The sequence below is a fragment of the Rousettus aegyptiacus genome, unplaced genomic scaffold (assembly GCF_014176215.1).
Source record: "Rousettus aegyptiacus isolate mRouAeg1 unplaced genomic scaffold, mRouAeg1.p scaffold_m13_p_3, whole genome shotgun sequence".
NCBI lineage: Eukaryota > Metazoa > Chordata > Mammalia > Chiroptera > Pteropodidae > Rousettus > Rousettus aegyptiacus.
This window is the reverse complement of record NW_023416306.1, coordinates 132,158,171-132,178,070: the sequence shown is the minus strand read 5'-3', so window position 1 is coordinate 132,178,070 and position 19,900 is coordinate 132,158,171. Positions and strand designations below refer to the sequence as shown.

The 19,900-nt window shown below is 44.8% G+C and overlaps 1 protein-coding gene across 1 annotated transcript; it reads left to right on the top strand.

The window, feature by feature from the left end:
* The first annotated feature begins 7,240 nt into the window (after positions 1-7,240).
* OAZ2 (ornithine decarboxylase antizyme 2) lies at positions 7,241-19,192 on the top strand. The gene is given in 6 exon segments (XM_016141073.2): positions 7,241-7,433; positions 16,067-16,142; positions 16,144-16,224; positions 17,471-17,646; positions 18,460-18,545; positions 18,803-19,192. Coding segments are annotated over 6 exon segments (570 nt in total). The 5' UTR covers positions 7,241-7,413; the 3' UTR covers positions 18,934-19,192.
* The last annotated feature ends 708 nt before the right edge of the window (positions 19,193-19,900 follow it).

The window sequence follows — 19,900 nt, the reverse complement described above, 5'->3', positions numbered from 1 at the left end:
GAGATCCCAAAGATGGTGAGCCAGCCTCATAAAAATCTGGAAGTAGCATGGGCCAGGCCAAGGGAATAGTAGGAATAAATGCCTTGAGGCAAAAAGCAGCTTGTCATGTTCGAGACCCTGACAAGGAGGTAGAGTCAGTCCAGGAAAGAGGGGAAAACAGGATGCAGTGGGAGGGCTCAGATCTTGCAGGGTCACGTGTGCAGGAGAGGTGAGGAGTTTGGATTTTATTACAAGTGAGGTAGAGAGCCATTGGAGGATTCAAACACAATAGTGATATAATCAATATTTTTAAAGTACTTAAAATATTAATTACCCTGGCCATTTTGAGAGGAGTGGATTAGAAGAGGGCAAAAAAAGAGGCAAGGAGACCATTAGGAGGCTACAGTAATCTGAGCAAAAGATGGTGGTGGATTGGTTCAGGTTGGAAGAGATGCAGAATATATCAATTTTGGAGACAGAAATGATAGGTCTTGTTATGATAGGTTGGATTAGAAGGGAGGAAGGGTGAGGGAAAAAGAGGGATTCTAACACCACCTAGGTACCTGCCTGAGCAGCAGATGGTGGTTGGGCTATTTATGGAATTAGGAAAGATGGAGAAGCCTGGGGAAGGACTAGGTTAGAGGGAGCAGGTAGATCAAGGTTTGGGCACGTGAGGTTAGAGGCATTTAACAGAGATGCCAGGCCGGCTTTGTCATATGTCATGTCACATGGCATGTATGTCTATAGCTGAAAGGAAGATTCTAGACTAGAGATATGGATTTGGGAACCATCAGACCATAGATAATATTTAAATTTGTGGGAATAAATGAGCTCATCTCAGGATATAGAGAAGAGGCTCCAGAACTGGAGCCTGGAGAAATCCAACACTTAGAGGGCAGGTAGAGTTGGTGAAACTGGAAAAGGACATTGAGAAGAAGCAGCCAGAGGTCCACTCAAGAGAGGACAGTGTCACTGAAGAGAAGAGAGTGTCCCAAGAGGAAAGGGGTGGTCAACTCTGTTAAACATTCCCAAAGCCAAGTGGTAAGACAGAAAACTGACTCCAGACCAGAGGTGACCTAGACATGGGCAGCTTGTGTGGAGTGGTGGAGTGGATGGTAGATTAATGTGGTTTAAGATCTGGTAGTGGTGTTGCTAGTGTTGTTTTGTTTTTTAAATTTTAGTATGGAAAATGCCAAACATACATAAAAATTAAAAGCATGATTCAACAATTATCAACTCATAGCTACTGGTTTCATATATACCCTCTCCCAGTTGGTTCTTTTGGAGCTAATCTCAGGCATATCATTTCATTCATAAATATTTCAGTGTATCACTAAAAGATGAGGATTCTTTTTTAAACAATCAGACCTAAAAAAACCCCTAATAATTATTTTTTTTAAATTGAAGCATAATTGACATATAACATTATATTAGTTTTAGTCATACAACATAATGCTTTGATATATGTATATATTGTGCCATATTTACCAGAATAAATTTAGTTAACATCCATGAATGCATAGTTACAATTTCTTTCTTGTAATAAGAATTTTTAAGATCTATTCTTAGGAATTTCAAATATACAATACCGTACCGTTAACTATAGTCACCATGCTATTTATGTCTCAAAGACTTGTTAATCTTGTAACTGGAAGTCTGTACCTTCTGACTACCTCACTCATTTTGCCCATCCCCCATAATAATTATTTCTCAATATTATTAAATCAGTGTTCAAATTTCCCTAATATACATTTTTACAATTGGTTTCTTTGAATCACCACCCAAAAAGGACCACTGGTTACATTTGTTGGATAAATCTCTTAAATCTGTTTGAATCTACAGATTCCCACCCCACACCCTTTTTAGTGAAGAGAAACTTTTGTCGTTTAGAAATTTCCTATCTGATTATATTCCCGTGGTGCCATTTAACAAATTCCTTCGTTTCCTCTTATTTTCTGTAAACTATATTTCAATATAAAGGATTGCTCTGGTTCAGGTTATCTTTTTTTTTTTTTTTTTTTTGGTCTAGAATACTTCATAGATGGTGATGTATCCTTTCATCAGGAGGCCAGAACCTTCACGAGTCTCTCTCTTTTGTAACATTAACAGCTATTGGTGATCATGATCTCATTAAAGATTTGCAAAATAGTGATGTTCTATTATTCCTTCTTCATTTATTACCTAATTGGTTACCTTGAGGCATGTTTATAAGAAAATCAGGTTGAATGCTTATGACTCTTACCAGTTTTCAGAACAATTATCTCACATCAACAACTGTATTAACCTGAAGTACAGTTCACATAAGAAAGGCAAGTTAAATGCTTGACTTGATTCTCTCCCTTTATTTACCAGTTTTCAGAAAAATGAGGTGGTTCCCTTGAATTCTGTAAAGGTGGTCAGTAATGTTTCTGCTGTTCTTTTATTTCTCCCCACCCCCTCTCTCTGAGCATCAGTACGCACTCATGAATTTTATCATAATAAATTAGCTTTTATCAGATCTTTTCTAGAGAGATTTTTATACAGAGTGAAGTGGGACTAGATTTACACTTATGGAACATATTCTAGAAACTTGGCTAGGTGCTTTCACATACACTATTTTATTTAATGTCCATGGCAGTCTTGGAGGATGGGTGTCATGGCCCCTGTTTTTCACTGAGGAGAAAACAGGATCTCAGTCGCTATGAAACTCGTCCAAAGTTATATAGTCAGCCAGTGGCCAAGCTCAGATTTGTCTGAATCACATGGCACCATATAGCTTCTTTGGATGGGATCCTACAGACGTTGAGTCCCTAAATAGGGTCCACTGATTGCCCCTCCAGCATTCATCTTACCTCTTGTCATAGTCTCCTCACAGTTATCTGTTTTTGTTCCCTTGAGTTTGTCACTCTCATACTTACTTGCAAGAGCAGTTCCTAACTCATAACTCCTTTTTGTTGTTGCTAAGTAAATTTTTATTATATTTATATATGTGATTTTTACCTAAGAGCAAAATTGCCACTATATATATATATATATATTATTTTTTAATTAAGAATTAAATTGAAAAATGCTAAGTTGTATTCCATGATATGGAAACAAACACAGTTTAACCATTTACCTGGTAAAGGACATCTGGGCTGATTCCAATTTTTGGCTATTACGAATAAAGCTGCTATGAACACATGTGTACAAGTTTTTATGTGAACATAAGTTTTAATTTCTCTGGGAAGAATGCCAAGGAATGCAATTCCTGGGTCATCTGGTAATTGCATGGTTAGTTTTTAAGAAACTGCTAAACTGTTTTTCAGAATTGCTGTGTTATTATTTTTAAGGATTGGAGAACACATTTGTATGAAGGGAAAGAGTAGACTATAGGAGCCAGATTCTTGAAAAATTTAGAGGGGATGGGCTCTAGTACATGCCTGGAGCACATAGCTCCTGTGGAGGGATTAGCTCTGGTCTTTGTAAGGGAGGGGGAACTTCTCAGAGTACTAGGAAGGGAGAGGTACAGGTGGGTGGAGAGGCAGATAGGTTTGCAAGTTGTGTTAGGAATGAGAGAAAGCTCCTCTTTGCTTCTATTTCTTCAGTAACAAAATAGGCTAGGGCAATATATATATCCAGTCATCATGTTGTACACCTAAGACTAGTATGACGTTGTATGTCAATTATGTTTCAATAAAACTGGAAAAAAAAAAACCCATAAGAGGCTAGGTCATCAGCTAAGATGAGGGGTAGAGGTTGTGAAGAGAGAATAGGTATATAAATCATCTTAGAGAGTAGAAAAACAAACTTATTAGAGAAAGGTAGTGGGAATTCCCAGGGTGTTGAGAGCCCATTTGAGGATCATGAACATGAAGGGAAGGTAACCTGCCTGGTGGTGTGATTTTGCTCTAGCAAAAGCACTGAGAAGGCAGATGGTAGATTTATCCAGGGTAGGGGTTTTGCTAGACAAGCATCCAGGGAGGAGATGGGGCAAGAGAGTGATGGATGATGGAAATGAAGCTAAAAGAAAGGACCATGAAAACTGGGGCCAATGAATGGTGAGAAATTAGTGAGCTCAAAGGATCAGAGCTCATGAGAAAGGTCAAAGAATGACCGAAGGAGGCTAAATTGAGGAAGACATTGTGGTCAGAGAGTCTACATTGGAAGTGGTATGATTTTTGGTGAAAACAAAGTCGAGGGTGTGACTATCAGAGTGGGCAGCTGCTGTGGACTGTGGAAAATATCACTGGAGATGAGGAGGGCAAGAAAGTGAGAGGAGAGGGTGTTTGGGGAGCTGAGAATAAGGGGTGAAGGGTTAAAGAAGTACAAATTAGTAGTTGATAGAAGGTCATGGGGATGGGGAGCATGGCATAGGGAATGCAGTTGGCATTAATGTAATGGCTAGGTGGAGAGCCAGAGGAGAGAAAGCAATCGGGGGGGGGGCACTTCATAAACTATATAAACGTCTAACCAATGTACTGTGTACTTGAAACTAATAACGAAATAATTTTTTTTTTTAAGTGAGAGGATGATGTTGGAGAGGCCATCACATGGATGCTAAGTTCACCAAATAAAACAAAATTTAGGATGGAAAGAGAGGCAGTGAGCCAAGAGCCCAAACTGGGATTTTGTAGGAAGGAGGGGAAGCACTGTAGGAGGGAGGGGTTTAGAAATGGGATTGGGGGTTAGAAAGAAATAGACTGATCTACTTCCTGACCTTGAGGTACCTGAGAATAAGGGGAAAATAGCATTTACCTAAGAGGGCTGCTAAAGAAGCAGTGTCTGCCGGGGATAGCCAGGTTTCAGGTCAGGCGAAGAGATGAAGGCAGCACGCTGAGAAAAAATTGAGCTATGGAAGGTTCTGCTGATCACAGGTCGCAGAGGGCACAAGGGAAGGATGTGGCTGGGGCAGGGAGCTGGGAGCAAGGTACACATGTTACCAGTGAGTGGATAAGAATGGAGGTGATAACGGATAAAACAGAGCTTGAACCTGTGGTGATGACTACATAGGATAGAGGAATGATGGGATATAGCACTGTCCAGAACTTTCTGTGTTGGTAGAAAATCTATACTGTGCCATACTGTAACCACTAGCCACATGTAGCTAGTAAGCACATGAAGTATGGCTAATGAGACCGAGGAACTGAATTTTTAACTTTATTTCATTTTAATTAATTTAAATTTATATAGCCAAATGTGGCTAGTGGCTATCATATTGGAAAGCACAGGTTAGATGACAGTAGCTCCTCATTTTTGTGAATTTTTCACTTGCTTGTAGGGTGACTATCGGGGTGGTCACTCCTTCAAACAGCAAGCTGTGGCAGAGACCTTCTCACTCCTCCACCATGTGAGTCTAGACAAAGCACAGGATCGGGCAACTCTGGGTTCCAGTTCTAACTCTACCACTTACTAGCTTTGAATTAGAGCAAATAAATTAATTTGCCTGGTACATATAGGCCCTTAATAAACAATAGTTGGCAAAATCTCCCTGAAGTTTCATTCTTTTCATTTGTAAAATGGGAGTGGAGAGCCGTTATAAAAATTAGTGCTTTAGCATAATGCTCAGTAAGTGGTCACTAATACAGTTATATTTAGTTCTCAATATTTGCTGATTGATTGGCCACAAACTGTCCTTTGGGCCAAAAGACTACTAGTCCAGGGATGGGATGGCATAAATGAGCCATCAGAGCTGCCTTCGAGGGCCAAGAAAATTACCCAGGTCTTTGAGACTATGAGATGGTGTGGAACAGGGCTGGATTTAATTGTTCCATTGTGCTATGTACTAATTTAAGAACATACCTAGCTTGAACTTAGAAGAGCAGGTAGGGATAGCTAAGGGGACAAGGTGGAGGACCTAAAGTGAGCCAGAGTATGAGACTGGTCTTGCTTAAATATCTAGTAATAATTTGGGCTGCTCTGGTATCATTTACTACTTCCATTTTTGCTGAAAAAGCCTTAGTTTGGCAGCTCCAAATTTTCTTCCATTCCTTCGTCCCCATCATCTAAAAACCAAAAGCATGTTGTTTGTCAAGTAGAGTAATGGTGTCCTGAGACGGTTCTAATGTGAGACATTTGTGATTTGGGGCTATTATGAATTGGGGGTTATAGTGACCTCTGATTTGGAGTGATTGGATCACCCTTTCCGTGAAGCCACTCCTAATTCCCTAGTTACCTGCTCTTTGGCCTCCCTCAGATTGAGCACTTACCTCATGTTGTGATGGCCTCTCTGTGTCTCTCCCCCTGGCCAGATTGTGACATCTGACATACAAGGACTTTTCTTAGTTGATCATTCATTGAGTATTCCTGGACTCATGCCTGGAGCACATAGTAAGTAGCTGCTCAATAATTATTTGTTGAATAAATGAACAGGATTTGAGGTGACAGTGCTCCATTGTGATCTAAGATAATGTGAACTATCTTGTTTGCAGTCTGGATTGGCTATGAATAGAGAAGGGAGCTTTGATGATTTTGTTTAAGTACTTCTGATTGTGACCAGTAGTGATTGTTATCCGAGGGGTCCCTGCATCGGTGATTGTCACTAATCTGTGGTAAGGACCAGCTGGAGAATGGAGGTGACTATGAGCTCTGAATAGAGGTGACTGCGAACTTGGAAGAGTGAATGGCGGTGACTGTGAACTCCTAACCTTGCGTGATTGTGATCTAAAGTGACTATGAACGAATTAGTGATGGTGGCTTCCACCACTGCTGTCAGGTGATTGTGATCCTGACCTACAGAGATTTGGCTTCAGATAACCACCAGTCAGTGTCAGGCCTTGACCATTGACCTGAAAAATGTCTTCAGGGTGCAGAGACTGTTAATCTCAGCTACCATTTGGTTATTGATCTGCATTATAAGCTGTGGTAAATGAGATCTGTGGGCCTGGATTCAGTCTACGAATGGCACTATGTGTCTAGGACTCTTAGAATTCAGATTTTGTTTTAATAAAATATCCTCCTAGGCCCTCCAAATGACACAGCCGTGCTTGGCCCCATGCAAACAAGAAGTAGGGAAGAAGTCTAGGTTGGGTCAAAGCTCAGAAAACTCTAACTACAACGCACCTCTCCGGCAGCGTTGACACGGACATGGCCACAACCCAGCCCCTAAACTGCTCCTCACCCGGACCCCCGCCCCACTCTCCGCTACCGGCCCTTGGTGCGCCTGCGCGGAGGCGGGGCGGTGTTTTGCCCTTTGTTGTGGGCCCCAGTTTCCCAGGACACCGCGCGGCTCTGGGGTGGGGCTATGCAGATAAGGCACTCGGGGGCGGGGCGGTTGCGGCGGCGTCGGCGGCGGCCGGGGAGGGTCAGTTGGAGGCAGGCGCTCGCTGAGGCAGGAGGAGGGCTCTGGGCTCGCGGCCTGACAGGGACTTAGCCCGCAGAGATCGGCCCCGCGCGCGCGCGACCCCACACCCACCCACTCATCCACCTACCCACTCCCTGCGCCGCCTCCTCCCACCCTGAGCAGAGCCGCCGAGGATGATAAACACCCAGGACAGGTAACGGCCCGGCCCAAGCTCCCCGCCCCCATCCTCCCTTCATCTGCTCCAGAGGGCCTCCTCCCCCACCAACCAGCCAACGGGGCCCCATCCGCCCCGCACCGGACCCCCTCCCCACTTCAGCCATCCCAGTCCGAGCCCCAACCCCGCAACGGGGCCTCCTTCCGTCCTTTAGCCCCCTCCCGCCAGTCTGGCCCATCCCCCTCATCCGGGCCTCCTCCTCCTTTAAAGCCCCCACAAACCCGGACCCAATCTTCCAATCAAATCCCCATTTCCCTTCAGCTCTGCCGAACGGTGCCCATTCCCAAAGTGGGCTTTCTCCCTCATCCAGATTCTCCAAATTGTTTCCCATCTTGCCCAAATTTTTCTTTCCCTTTAATTCACAGAATCCTACCCTTTGCATCTCTTCTCTATTTCAAACTGCACCCTTCTACTAGACCCCTCTCTTATTACTGCCACCCGCTCTATCCCAAGTCAGGCTCCATCCTCCAGTTCTCAGCTGGACCCATTACCCCTACTCGTCACCCTCCCCCACTCTCCTGAGGCCTCATAGTTTTTACAGTGATGACCAGCTCTCCTCTTGGTCCCTCACTCCAGCTTCATCTTTTCCCTCGACACCCCTTAGGCCCCATTTTCCCTGTCTTCCAACCTCATTTCTTTTATTTCTCAAACCCTTTGGACTTGAATCCTATTTTTCATCCTATTCTAAAGGGGTTCCCTCCAACACTCTTGCCTGTTTAAACACACTCTTTCAACTGGAACTCATCTTTACTCTTACTCCTTCCATCTTAACTGAACCCCATCTTAGATCATTACATCACAGAACTCAGCCCACCCTGGCTTCTATTGAAGGCTTACTCTTTTCCCCTACCTCCAGTGATTCCATACTCTGGACATTGGGTCTTTGCAAGTTTCCTCCCTCCCTCAAAACCCGACCCTTGCCTTCCCCTATTAATTGAAGAGAAAGGCTGCACATCTTTCTGAAACAGCACCAGTGATTTTCTTAACTTATATATACCTACCCCTGCCAAAACCAGGTAGAATTCATCATTCAATTTTCCTCTTTCTATCTCTCTTCTTTTTCTCCAAGGCAGCCCTTGTCCTCCATCTCTTCCTCAATTATACTCCATGTTTCTGCCACAAACTCTTCTTTGAAACTGTTCCATAATTTCCTGATTCCCCACAAGTTTTAACTCCAGTTGCTTCTCATACATCAGAATGGCTTCCGTTTACAGTTTGAGTATAATTGTCTTCCTCCTTTTCCCCCTAGACTTGTTGCTGCCTCCCCCCGCTCCAAAATCAGTCTGAAGCTCATTAGTTCCCCACACCAGACCCTTTGTCCCCAAGATTTGGCCTTATGGCCTCTGCCCCTCACTTGGGCCTCATTGTTTTGCAAGCAGATCCATTCCCTACAAATCCTCCTTAAATTGTGCCTTGGTCTGTCCAAAACTAGACTTTAGTTCCTCTTACAGACATTGTCTTCCTTATTGCTTTTCTTCACATAGGGCTTTACCACTCAAGGTTCCTCTCAAACTTTGGCTCCCTTTTTCTTACTAAATTGATCTCTAATTTGCTGTTTCTTACTCCTTTAGCAGCACCATTCTTAAATAGTCCAGCTGTGTTTTCAGCTTTTCTTGTATTTTAGTGTTTCTCAACCCTAGCTGCACATTCGAAAAATCAATCATATGAGCCTCACTTTCAAAGATCAGGTGTAATTGGCCTAGGTTGGGGCCTGGTTAATAATATATATTTTTAAAGTTCTCTGGGTGATTCTTTCTGATGTGCAACCAGGGTTGAGAAACACTGCTTCCCACCCCTATTCCCTGGAAGACCCTTTTCATCATATTCCTTTTCTCTACTGAAAAGAGCCTTGTCTTCAGGTACTGTTATCCCAGGTATTATCTAGAAATACCCAAGACCTGCAACAGCCTTTTAAATTCTCCTTCCTTGAGTTACTCAGTTCTCAGCCATTAGCTATTTTCATTCTTAGACTCTTATCTAGTCACTACCCTCTATTTTTTCCCTACATACATAAAGAAAATTTACTCCTCATTTCTTGGTTATGGTCCTGTTTGACTCATCACCCCACCTCCCAAACCCTCTTTACTCACAGTCCCATTCTGCTCCTGCATTTTCCTTTTCTGAGACTCTCCATGTCCATCCCCTTCTGCAGTCCCCTCTTTTATTCCATCTTCTCTAACCCAGCCCTTCTGGAGCTGAGGAGGTGGAGGTGGATATATACTTGGATGTTGTTGGGTATGTTACTTGCGGTAGAGAGAAGGCTGTATGTGTTCCGAGGATAGACAGCAGGTATGAGAGGGCAGGATGAAGTGTAGGGGCGGAGGAAAGCAGAGGAACCTACAGGAAAACCCATGAAAGGGATATGTGAGCTGGATTTTCTTTTCTATGTTTTTGTCTTGGCAGTGAGGTTTGGAAGGTGATGTCGTCTCAGCAGGCATTCTCTGGAGTCTTAGATACTGAGCAGGGCTAGTTGCCAAGTCCTTTGCAGGCTGAGCCCTGAGAAATGAGCACTTGGGACCAGCACATAAGGGTTTTCACTGACCGTGAGATTGAGACACCTGAGTTCTAGTTCTGGCTTAGCCAGTGTGCTTACACGTAAAAAGAGGGGGTTGGGTTCGCTTAACTTGAAGATTTCTTCCAGCTTCCTAAGTGGCAAAACAGGCTTCTTGTCTCCAGGGCCCTTGCTTAGCCCGTTGGTAATTTGAGGGGCTTGGCTGTATGACAGGCAGGTGGAGGGAGGAGCCAGCTGGCCTGCCAGGGCCTGGGCAGGAGCAAGGCCTTGGATCTGGCTCTTCCACTTTGGCCTGGGGGTGGGGTGGTGTGTGCAGGGTGTCTAGTTTCTTTGAGTTATGGGGCAATCCTGTTTCCATAGCATGTTTCCCAGCCTCCTCTGGCCTGCCTCTAACTTTCTTAAAGGAATCCTGGTTGAGCCCTAACCAGGGATTCCGATAAGAGCCGGATGTTCTTCCCCCTCTGCGATCTTGGTGTTTTATATCTGCAGAGAGGGGAGCTGGCTGGGAGTTTAGCTCCCATTGGGTGGGGGATGGGCTTTCCAGCTTCCCTGGCTCCAGTGAAATACTCAAGAGGTGGAGGCTTGGTTTCCTGGAAGAAATAGTTGCAGAGGAGCCTGCAGTGTTTTGAAAATAAGGCTCTTCCTTTCTAGTTTTGTTTCGATTGGTACCTGCAAAATGTCAAAATTCCTGATGCTGGGGGAAAGAAGAAGACACTAGTATAAGCATTTTTATTATAGTTTTTGAACATGAGGTTTAAATCCAAGGAAATCAAGCTTCATGGGCTTTCTCTTCCTGAATTTGCAGGGGCAGGAAGACAGTCTCTCTCTAGGTCTTGCTTAGTACCTGTGACAGTACAGTATGTGGAGAAGAGCTCATCCTGGTTTGATATAATCAGTCTGTGTCTGATGGGCTTTGAGGAGAAGCATTTAGTTCTTGGGTGGGGGTAGGGGGGAGGGGAGGGGTTTATAGGGCTGGGCAGGGCACAAGAGCACATCAGAGCTACCCTGAGCATCTTCACTGAATAGTTCTCTGGGTAATGGAATTTCTGTTTCTTCCCCAAAGAATTTGGTTTTGGTTATTCTTTGTTTATTGACACTTGGCTCATTGGTGTGGGGTGGTAGGGAGAGCAAGTTTTCCTATGATGTGCCTTCAAGGTCATTCCCTAGAGACTCCTAGTATTGTCAGGAATCTCCCCAAACTGGAGGTATGTTTCAGAAAGCAGTGTGAACTAATAATAGTTATTCCTCACTCTGCCAAGAAATCCAAATTTAGCCTCAGAACTGCTCAGAAATATAAAAAAGAGGACTGAGGAGTGGGGTAGAGGGATGTTACATATGTGCGTTTCTAGAAAAAAAAGTGAGTAACTCATCTCCTTTTGAAACTGTGTAGTGTTGATTCAAGTTGGTGCCATGATTCAGAAGGCTGTGAAGCCTAATTGAAAGCTATAGACCAGAAATGGCCAAGTAGGTGAGCAAGAATTTTGTTACTAGAAGTAAACAAAACAGGCAGTTTCCTGTTAGCAGCAAGAAATATATGTTTTATATAAATAATACATATAAATAAATATGCTTTTATATAGTTATAAAATGCCTTGTATAAAATAAGTTCTAAGAAAATATCCTAGGCCTTTGATACTGTATAAATAGTGAAGTGATTCTATCCTGGGAAGAGAGGCTGGAACTGGGTGATGACTTTACAAACTAGACTGAGGTACTTAAAATGTAAACTTAAGATCTTATTTTAAAGCATGGTTGCCTAGCTATCCACCAGCCTCTGATAGCATATGTAGTTGTGCCTGTCTTTGGTGGAAGATGTACCAGCATCAGCAGTATAATAATATAAGTAAATCTCAGGGGCACAGATATTGTAGCTGCCAACCATGAGTGTGTTTCTTGTGGAGAATCAACCAAAACCTAGTTTTGCTTTCGGTCTGTGATTCAGTGTGGTGATGTCATTTTCTTTATAACTGTGCTTATTAGCAAGTAAACTCCCTTTGGCACACAGAATAGCCCTAGTGAAATTTCTTATGCCTGGCATATGACCAGGGCCCCTTTCTCATATAAAAAGAGAGTTGCAGCTGGAAATCAGCCTCTGCACTCATACTATTCTGGAGGTGGCCATCACTTCTCACCTTTCTTCCTATTTCTTTTTAGCGAACTGTGATGGCATTCCTGGATTGGCCCCTCTTTGTGTAGGGGCTAGTGATCAGAGACCCGCCCAGTCCCAGAGTCAGAGCAACTTGTGTGAGGGATGTCAGGGTACCCTAGACAGTGTTCTGTGAGGCAGGGCCAGAGACAGGAATGGATTAGAGGAGGGCGAAAGAGGATAGTGAAGGTAGAATGCGTCAGACTGTGGTTTTTATGATTTTTCACTTGATACCACAAAGTAGATAATACCAAGGCCATCTGACCCTCCTCTGACATGTAATGGAAACCAGAGAAAGGGTACAGACTTAACAAGCTCAGGCCACTGATTCAAGTGTAACATGATCAAAAGTATATGAAGGAGAATATGAATTCAAGTATTTGTTAGATTTGGCTGAATGGAAGTTAGCCACAGAATTTTATATTAAATGTGTACTCTATGTAGCAGGCCATGTTTTGAGCAAAGTAAATATAACAATCAAAACTGATAAAGTCAACTGAAAGTGATTTTTAACAGGAGATCCTTTCAAGAATTTTAAGGTTACTTCCTTTAAATAGTAAGCACCCTAGATTTAAAAATAGGATCTGAATGCTCAAAATTTGATTTACCGGCATCATTCCCCAGGAATACATCTGCTCCATACACTGTCTTACTGTAGCCAGTGTATGAAATTATAACCTGCTAGGGACATTTTAGACAACAGTCACAGAATGCTTTAAATTAGAGGCAGCAGGATGTGATATGTCAGTATCACTCATATGTGTCCTGAGGAGTGTTTCCAAGGGCATGTCCGATAACAGCTGAAAAAAGGCACTAACAGATCCACTCTAATCTCTCATCTCTTTTCTGAATTGACTGGGATACCTGACACCCTCGTTTTATAGCATGGTATATTTTATTCTCCAAAAGCACAACCAGCCTAGCTGGATGTTTGGGTTCAGTCTGATACATTTGATGCTCCTTAATCAGCCATGATCATCTTTTCAGCCTCTAGACTGAGCTTCTTAAATCATTCTTTTGGTGGTAGAGATTAAACCAGTCCTGCCCTTGCTCAGTGAGTAAGCAGGAAGTAAGCAAGGAGTGGAAAAAGCTGGGCATTGGAGCCAATATAAACAACACTGAACTGAATATGAAACTTAACCTGGTTTGGATACTGTGACAGGAAGACTTGTGTTTAGAAGCCACTTTTCTTGTGCTTCTAAACACAAGAAAAGGATTCGCTTTTCCTAGAGGTTGGTGGCATACTTTGCCACAATACTATTTGAACACAAGTCAATACAAGGAGAGGCGGCCATTGCTGGGCAATTTTATGCCCCTTAATTTCTTTAGCCACATTTGTACCCATCTCCTTTTCCTTCTCACTTCAGAAATGACAGGTTTTCTTGAGAGAAGCAATATGTCATTAACAGCAAGTAACTACATCAGATCCATTATGGTAGGCAATGAAGACAGTTATTGTGATCTACTGTCTACTAAGCTTATTCCAAACCCCAGCTGTTTCTCTTGGGGAACTGGAACTAGATACTAGGGTTGAGGCCTGTAATACCCTTTTACTCCAACTCACATACACACTTGCTTTCTCTGCAGACTTTGTTGGGGAGGAGGAAAGCGTTTCCAGGATCCTTGTGTGTGAGTGGGGAAGTAAATGAATTGTTACCATGGAATAGAGTTCTTGCATTTATTTGAGAAGTAAGATCAGGACACCAGATCTATCATGAGCTCATAGATTAGTGCTGGACACAAAGCAGGCCCTAGGGATTCTTTCTACGAAGACAAAGGGGATTCTGGGTCTATGAAAAAGAACCCACCTAATTCTGATTTTTCAGTGGGTTCGTCCCATTACTTCTACCATTTGCAAGTAAAAATTAGCTCAGAATCGAGTTGGTGGTTGGAATGCAGGGCAGGAGTTGAATGTAGCTCTCTTATCTAAGGACCATTGAATAATTTCTCTGGAAGTTATGAGTCTGAAGTTAAGTGAGTTAGTATCAGAGTTTTAGAACTGCAAAGGCCTTCATGATCTGGTGGTTTTGTGAACACATGCAGTTCTGGTATATGAGGCTACATCTCATCTGTCTACCACACAGGTTTGCTCAGTTCTTGATACCTCCACTGACCAATACAAGCAAACCAGCTTTCTCCAGAGGCCCTAAGTGGTCACTAGGAAATGGGAAGGGAACCATATCATGTGGGATGTGTGTGTGCCTTTGCTTGGGGAAACTCTTGTCATACTTTTTCCAGCCTGAACATTCTATTATTCTCCCCCTTAACACGCTAGAAGAGGGGATTATAACAACGTACTATTCCTAGTACAAAATAAGTGCTGTCCTTGAAAACAGTAGTATAGTCCTTGGTCTTGCCCCTTCTCCTCGCAGTATCTTTTGGTGAGGCCAGGAATGGGGATGCCCTGAGGCTTTGCAGAGGAGGCAAGAGGTGGTGCATGTGGTTACCGCCCCCAGGTATTGCTGCTGCTGTAGGCCCACAGGCACTGACTTGGGAATGCCATCTCCCAGTGAAATTTCCAAGTGTGATTTCAGGCCTCTGGTTGAAATCCAGAGAACAGAGGAGCCGAGCTAGAGCAGTGATAGGTTTGGACTTCCTGTTGCAGCTGGAATACTTATTCAGGTCTCTTAGTACTGAGGGTCTCAGTAGGCTGCCCCTTTGGTTATTATACCATTAGTTGTGAGTTCAGTTCTTTTGCTCTGAGTCTAAGTGAAAAACCCAAATTTGGCATGCCATGCCATGCCATGCCATGCCATGCTATATAAGGCAAAGAAAGGACAGTGCGAAGAACGGTGCCTCACATTATTTCCCCTGTTTTTCGGGGGGGGGGGCTCAATTTATAGCTTTTGCTAATTTCTGTGATGTAAATATTATCCCCTATGGCTGATTCAAGCTACCACCATAAGATGCCTAGTTGGGAAGAGATGTGCACAGTTGTGTGAGCTGGCTGAGTCATGGCGTACATGTACAGACAGTTTACCTCTTTCCTTGCTTCACTTGCCCTTGGCTTGTGTAGTGAGCTACATCTCAGCCCAAGGAGCCATTAAATTGGATTCAGAGAAGGCAGTGGAGTAGCTTTGGAGCCCTGTTGGATCCACCTGAAAAATCATGATGGTCAGTGGGGGGACATACCTGGAGGTGATTCTTGGCTTCCTTACTTAGGTCACAACATATATACCTCCTCCCAGCAACCTCCCCCACCCCCAATATTATACGCATCTGAGTGTCTATTCTGACTATGGCAAACATTACCTAAACTCCCATGCCCAGGTCAGATTCTAGCAAAGGGCAAGGGAGCCCAGCGTTTGGTGGCATACCAGGGACAAACTCAAGATATCGTAATACACTATACTATAGTGTACCTCCTCTCTGGGAGCCAAATCCCTGGATTTAATTCAGTTCTTGACCCTAGACGGACTTGGGTAAGTGATTTCTGTCCAGTTCCTCTGTTTAGATCGGGGAGGCCATCGTTGGAAAAGTGACCTTGGGAGTTCCTCAGGGTCTTGGTACCCAGCTCAGTGACTTCCTGAGGCCCATAGGCCTCTCCAGCCTGAAGTGATCGTGTAGGCTTTTGCCATATAGGTCATTGAGACATGGTTGGAGTAAGGAAAGGGGCTGCTGGAGGGATGTAGGCCTAGCAGGCAAGGCAGGATCTGGTTCCTCCCAAGGTCTGTCAGCACCACAGAGATATATGTAAGGTGTTTGACAGGTGCTTTCCTGGTCACATATCCTACTGGACTTCCTTTAGCCTTTCCAAGACTCTTTATGCCTCTGCAGGATGTGGGTTCTTGCCTTTTAAGAGAGCAGTAGTAGTTCTGAAAGCTGAAGCCAAAAAGATGGGACCATTGGTGTAGCCCAACAGCATTTGTTTAGAGAGAGCCAGGGCTTGTGGTGGGATGTTGAGTTAAATCTTTAAGTTTTGGTGTTTACTCTCACCTTCTCTATCTCTTGCAGTAGTATTTTGCCTTTGAGTAACTGTCCCCAGCTCCAGTGCTGCAGGCACATTGTTCCGGGGCCTCTGTGGTGCTCCTGATGCCCCTCACCCACTGTCGAAGATCCCCGGTGGGCGAGGGGGCGGCAGGGATCCTTCTCTCTCAGCTCTAATATATAAGGTAAGGAGGACTCTGGGGCAGAAGTTTTGGAGCAGAGCTTTCTCAGAGTCCACTGCGCTGCTGCTTAAGGGCAGTCATCACTTTCCCTATTCTTCTGACTCTGGCCCAGCCAGTAGGGGAATTGGGAAGGACACTTTCAAGTGAGGCTGCTCTGTGGCTTTGCGGGAGTACTAGAAGGATACCAGCACCAAGCAAACACCCTGCCATCTTCTCAGATTGGTGATCTGCATTGAAGTGCCAGTTCAGGATCCAGAATGGGAGGGAGAATGGGGAGTGGGAAGAGTGGGAGGGATCTTTCTGGGACTACTCTTTCTTTAGTTTCTCTTGAGAAATACCACAGGCCAGGAGGAGCAGTTTCCTCATTGTCCTTGCCTCTTGACATCCTGAATTCTGTCTCTTATCAGCCTGATTGGGGAGTGGGGAAAGGTAGTGTGCAGGTGAGCGATAGGGAGAAAAGGGGCCTTGCATCTCAGTTACCTGTGACCGTGGCAGCACAGGGCCCAGCCCACAGGCTTTGGAGAACCTTGAGAATCTGCCCTCTGCTGGCTTTTAATCTCCTCTGATTGAGGGCTAGAGGTTGGTTTAGCATCTCCCTAAGACTAGCATTGAAGGGTAGCAGGGCGGTTGAGTTCTGGTCTCTTGAGATTGTGCCCAGGGTCACAATATGGACCCTGCAGTCCACCTGGAAGCAGGCTTTGGGTGATCTGGGCCCCAGACAAGCCCTCACGCACATTCTCATTTGTTTCTAATGTTTTTCTTTTGGAGAGGGATGGGAAAGAGCATGGTGTTGTGGGGTGGGGGGACAAGCATGGGCTTTGAGTTGGGGAGACCTGGTCTAAATCTCAACTCTCCCATTTACTAGCTGTGGAGCCTTGGGTCAGTTGCCTAATTGTTCCGGACCCCTAGTATCTCAGATTTCAAATGTGGGTATTCACACCTACCTCAGATGCTTATTGTGGTGACTGAAGAAAGGGAAACACCTTGTGCAGTACTTAGCATCTGGTGGACACTTGCCAAATATTTCCCTTCTCATTATACTGGCTTTTTAAGCCATATCAGCTGGTCTTAGTGCCCGATGAATGACGGCTCCATGTAGCCAGCATGCAGCTCTGCATTTTCAGCGTGTCCCCTGTCCCATGCCACCCTGAGACTGGCGCAAGGGGACTGACTCCCCGCACCACTTAGGGAGCCTTTGATGTGACTAGAAGCAGTAGTGACATGGTCCCCTGACCTGATCTCCTCCCAGGACGAGAAGCTCACTGTGACCCAGGACCTCCCTGTGAACGATGGAAAACCTCACATCGTCCACTTCCAGTATGAGGTCACCGAGGTGAAGGTCTCTTCCTGGGATGCAGTCCTGTCCAGCCAGAGCCTGTTTGTAGAAATCCCAGATGGATTATTAGCTGATGGGAGCAAAGAAGGGTAAGCAGCAAGGACGGGGGAATGGGAAGGAACAAATGGGGAGGCAGGTCCCATTCCAGAGGACTGCACATGCTTATTGGGGAGAAACAGAGAGTTTGCCTTCTCCCCTAGCTCTAGGCCTCTTAAACGGATACCATTTTATAACAGGTTATTTTTAGCCAGTTCAACAGGCTTGCTCTGGGTTATAATTAAATCAGATCATTATCACATTAATCAAATCTCTGTCATTAATCGCTCCATAGTTCATTCAGTCTTCCCAACAGACATCAAATCCTCCCTGAGCCACCATAGAATGATGCATTTCGAAAGTCCAGGGGGTTCAGATCCAGTGGGATTTCATTGGACTGGGCAAGACCCTCCAAGCAGCTAGGTGTGTGAGAAACGTTCCTGAGGATGGAGTTCTCTTGAGTGGCTCCAAACTCTTGAGGAAATCCTTTTTGGCAGTTGGGTCCCATAGTCCTTCTCAGTGGCAGGTGGCCATTATCAAACTTGGCACCTTTGGAAGGGCCCTGAAAAACTGAGTTCTCTCCCTAGGTCCAATACTGTCTTGTGAACTGCATTAGTTAAGTTGGTTAATTTCAGAGGAAGAACCCCTATTTCAGGATGAGATAATTCAATGACATTTTTAAAGAGAGGGTGGCTTGTCTTTTTTCTGAACTTGGGGCTCCTAGGGTCTTGAAATGGGAACCTCCTCCCTGAGGTTTTTTTTGTTTATAATGTAGCTGTAAGCCTCAGAAAAGCCTTTTTGGGGCGTGGGTAGGTGGGAAGTCTAGAGAAGTGGTAGTGGGCCTGAGTTTTCTTTGCTTCTTGCAGATTGTTAGCACTGCTAGAGTTTGCCGAAGAGAAGATGAAAGTGAACTACGTCTTCATCTGCTTCAGGAAGGGCCGGGAAGACAGAGGTGAGGAGTCAAAGCAGCCTGAGACCTGCTTCCCAGTAAATGTGGGACTGGGGAGGGGAAAGGGGGGATCCTATACAGTGAGGTGGGGTCCTTGAGTCTGCTGTACGCACCTGGGCAGTCATGACGGAGGGTAGTGCCTGAAGGGTCTTTAGTGAAGGCCTAGAGGTTATTTATTCCATTTTGGTTTCGGGGTTTTCCTTGATTTGAGCTCGTCCTTGTATTTACCAGATTCCTTTTTACACTCTTCTCTTCTGCAGCTCCACTCCTGAAGACCTTCAGCTTCTTGGGCTTTGAGATTGTGCGTCCAGGCCATCCCTGTGTCCCCTCTCGGCCAGATGTGATGTTCATGGTTTACCCCCTGGACCAGAACTTGTCCGATGAGGACTAATGGTCATAGAGGATGCTTTGTCCAAGAGCCACAGTGGGGAAAGAGGGGAAGTTAGGTAGCCCTGGGACAGAGGAGGGGGCTCCTTGCTGTCTAGGGAAGGACGCTGAGGGGCTTGGGGTAAGGGTTACCTATTGTGTTCTTGGAGTTGACTCGTTGAAATTGTTTTCCATAAAGAACAGTATAAACATATTATTCACATGTAATCACCAATAGTAAATGAAGATGTTTATGAACTGGCATTAGAAGCTTTTTAAACTGCGCTGTGTGATGTGCTCTATCTAGCCTAGGGGAGGACATTGCCTGGAGGGGGAGGGACTGTCTGGGTCCTGGGCAAGGCCTGGAGGGCTGGTGGGCAGCACTTTCAGGCTCAGGTTCCCTAGCTGTTGGGCTTTCTTTCTTGGTTTTTAAGACTAGTGTATTTTCTTTCCTTGCTTCCTGTCATCCCAGGGGCTCCTGAGTATAGGTTTTTTAGCTCTTGGGCAGTGTCCTTAAGTTGTTTTCTTTTTTGACACTCCACCTAGGCTTCTCTGTGTGCATTTGTGTCTGGCCTGGAGAAAGGTCTGACCCCTCCTTTACAGCTTAGTGTTATTCTGGCATTTGGTTAAGCTGGCTTAATCTGTTTAATGTTACCAGTGCTTTTTAAATAGGGGCATTGAAGTTCACTCCCACCACCAGGGCTTTTTTTGGGGTGCCTGGGCCTTCAAAAACACTAGCCAAGCTCCAAATCTCAAATCGCGGCCAGGAACTCTTGCTCCTGGCTGCAGGCCCAGGCCCCAGCTTGTCTCCTTCTTAGGGTCACAACGAGCAGAGAGGAAGAGGAATAGCAACTCAGGGCCTGGGGGCTGTGGGGGAATCTGTTCTTTAGGACTGGATGCCTCTGCCTGGCTGAGTATAGTGCTAAATGCACCCTTCCCCCAGCAGGTTCTGAGTAGTGCCTGAGACCCTGCTCCACAGGGTGGCACTGGGG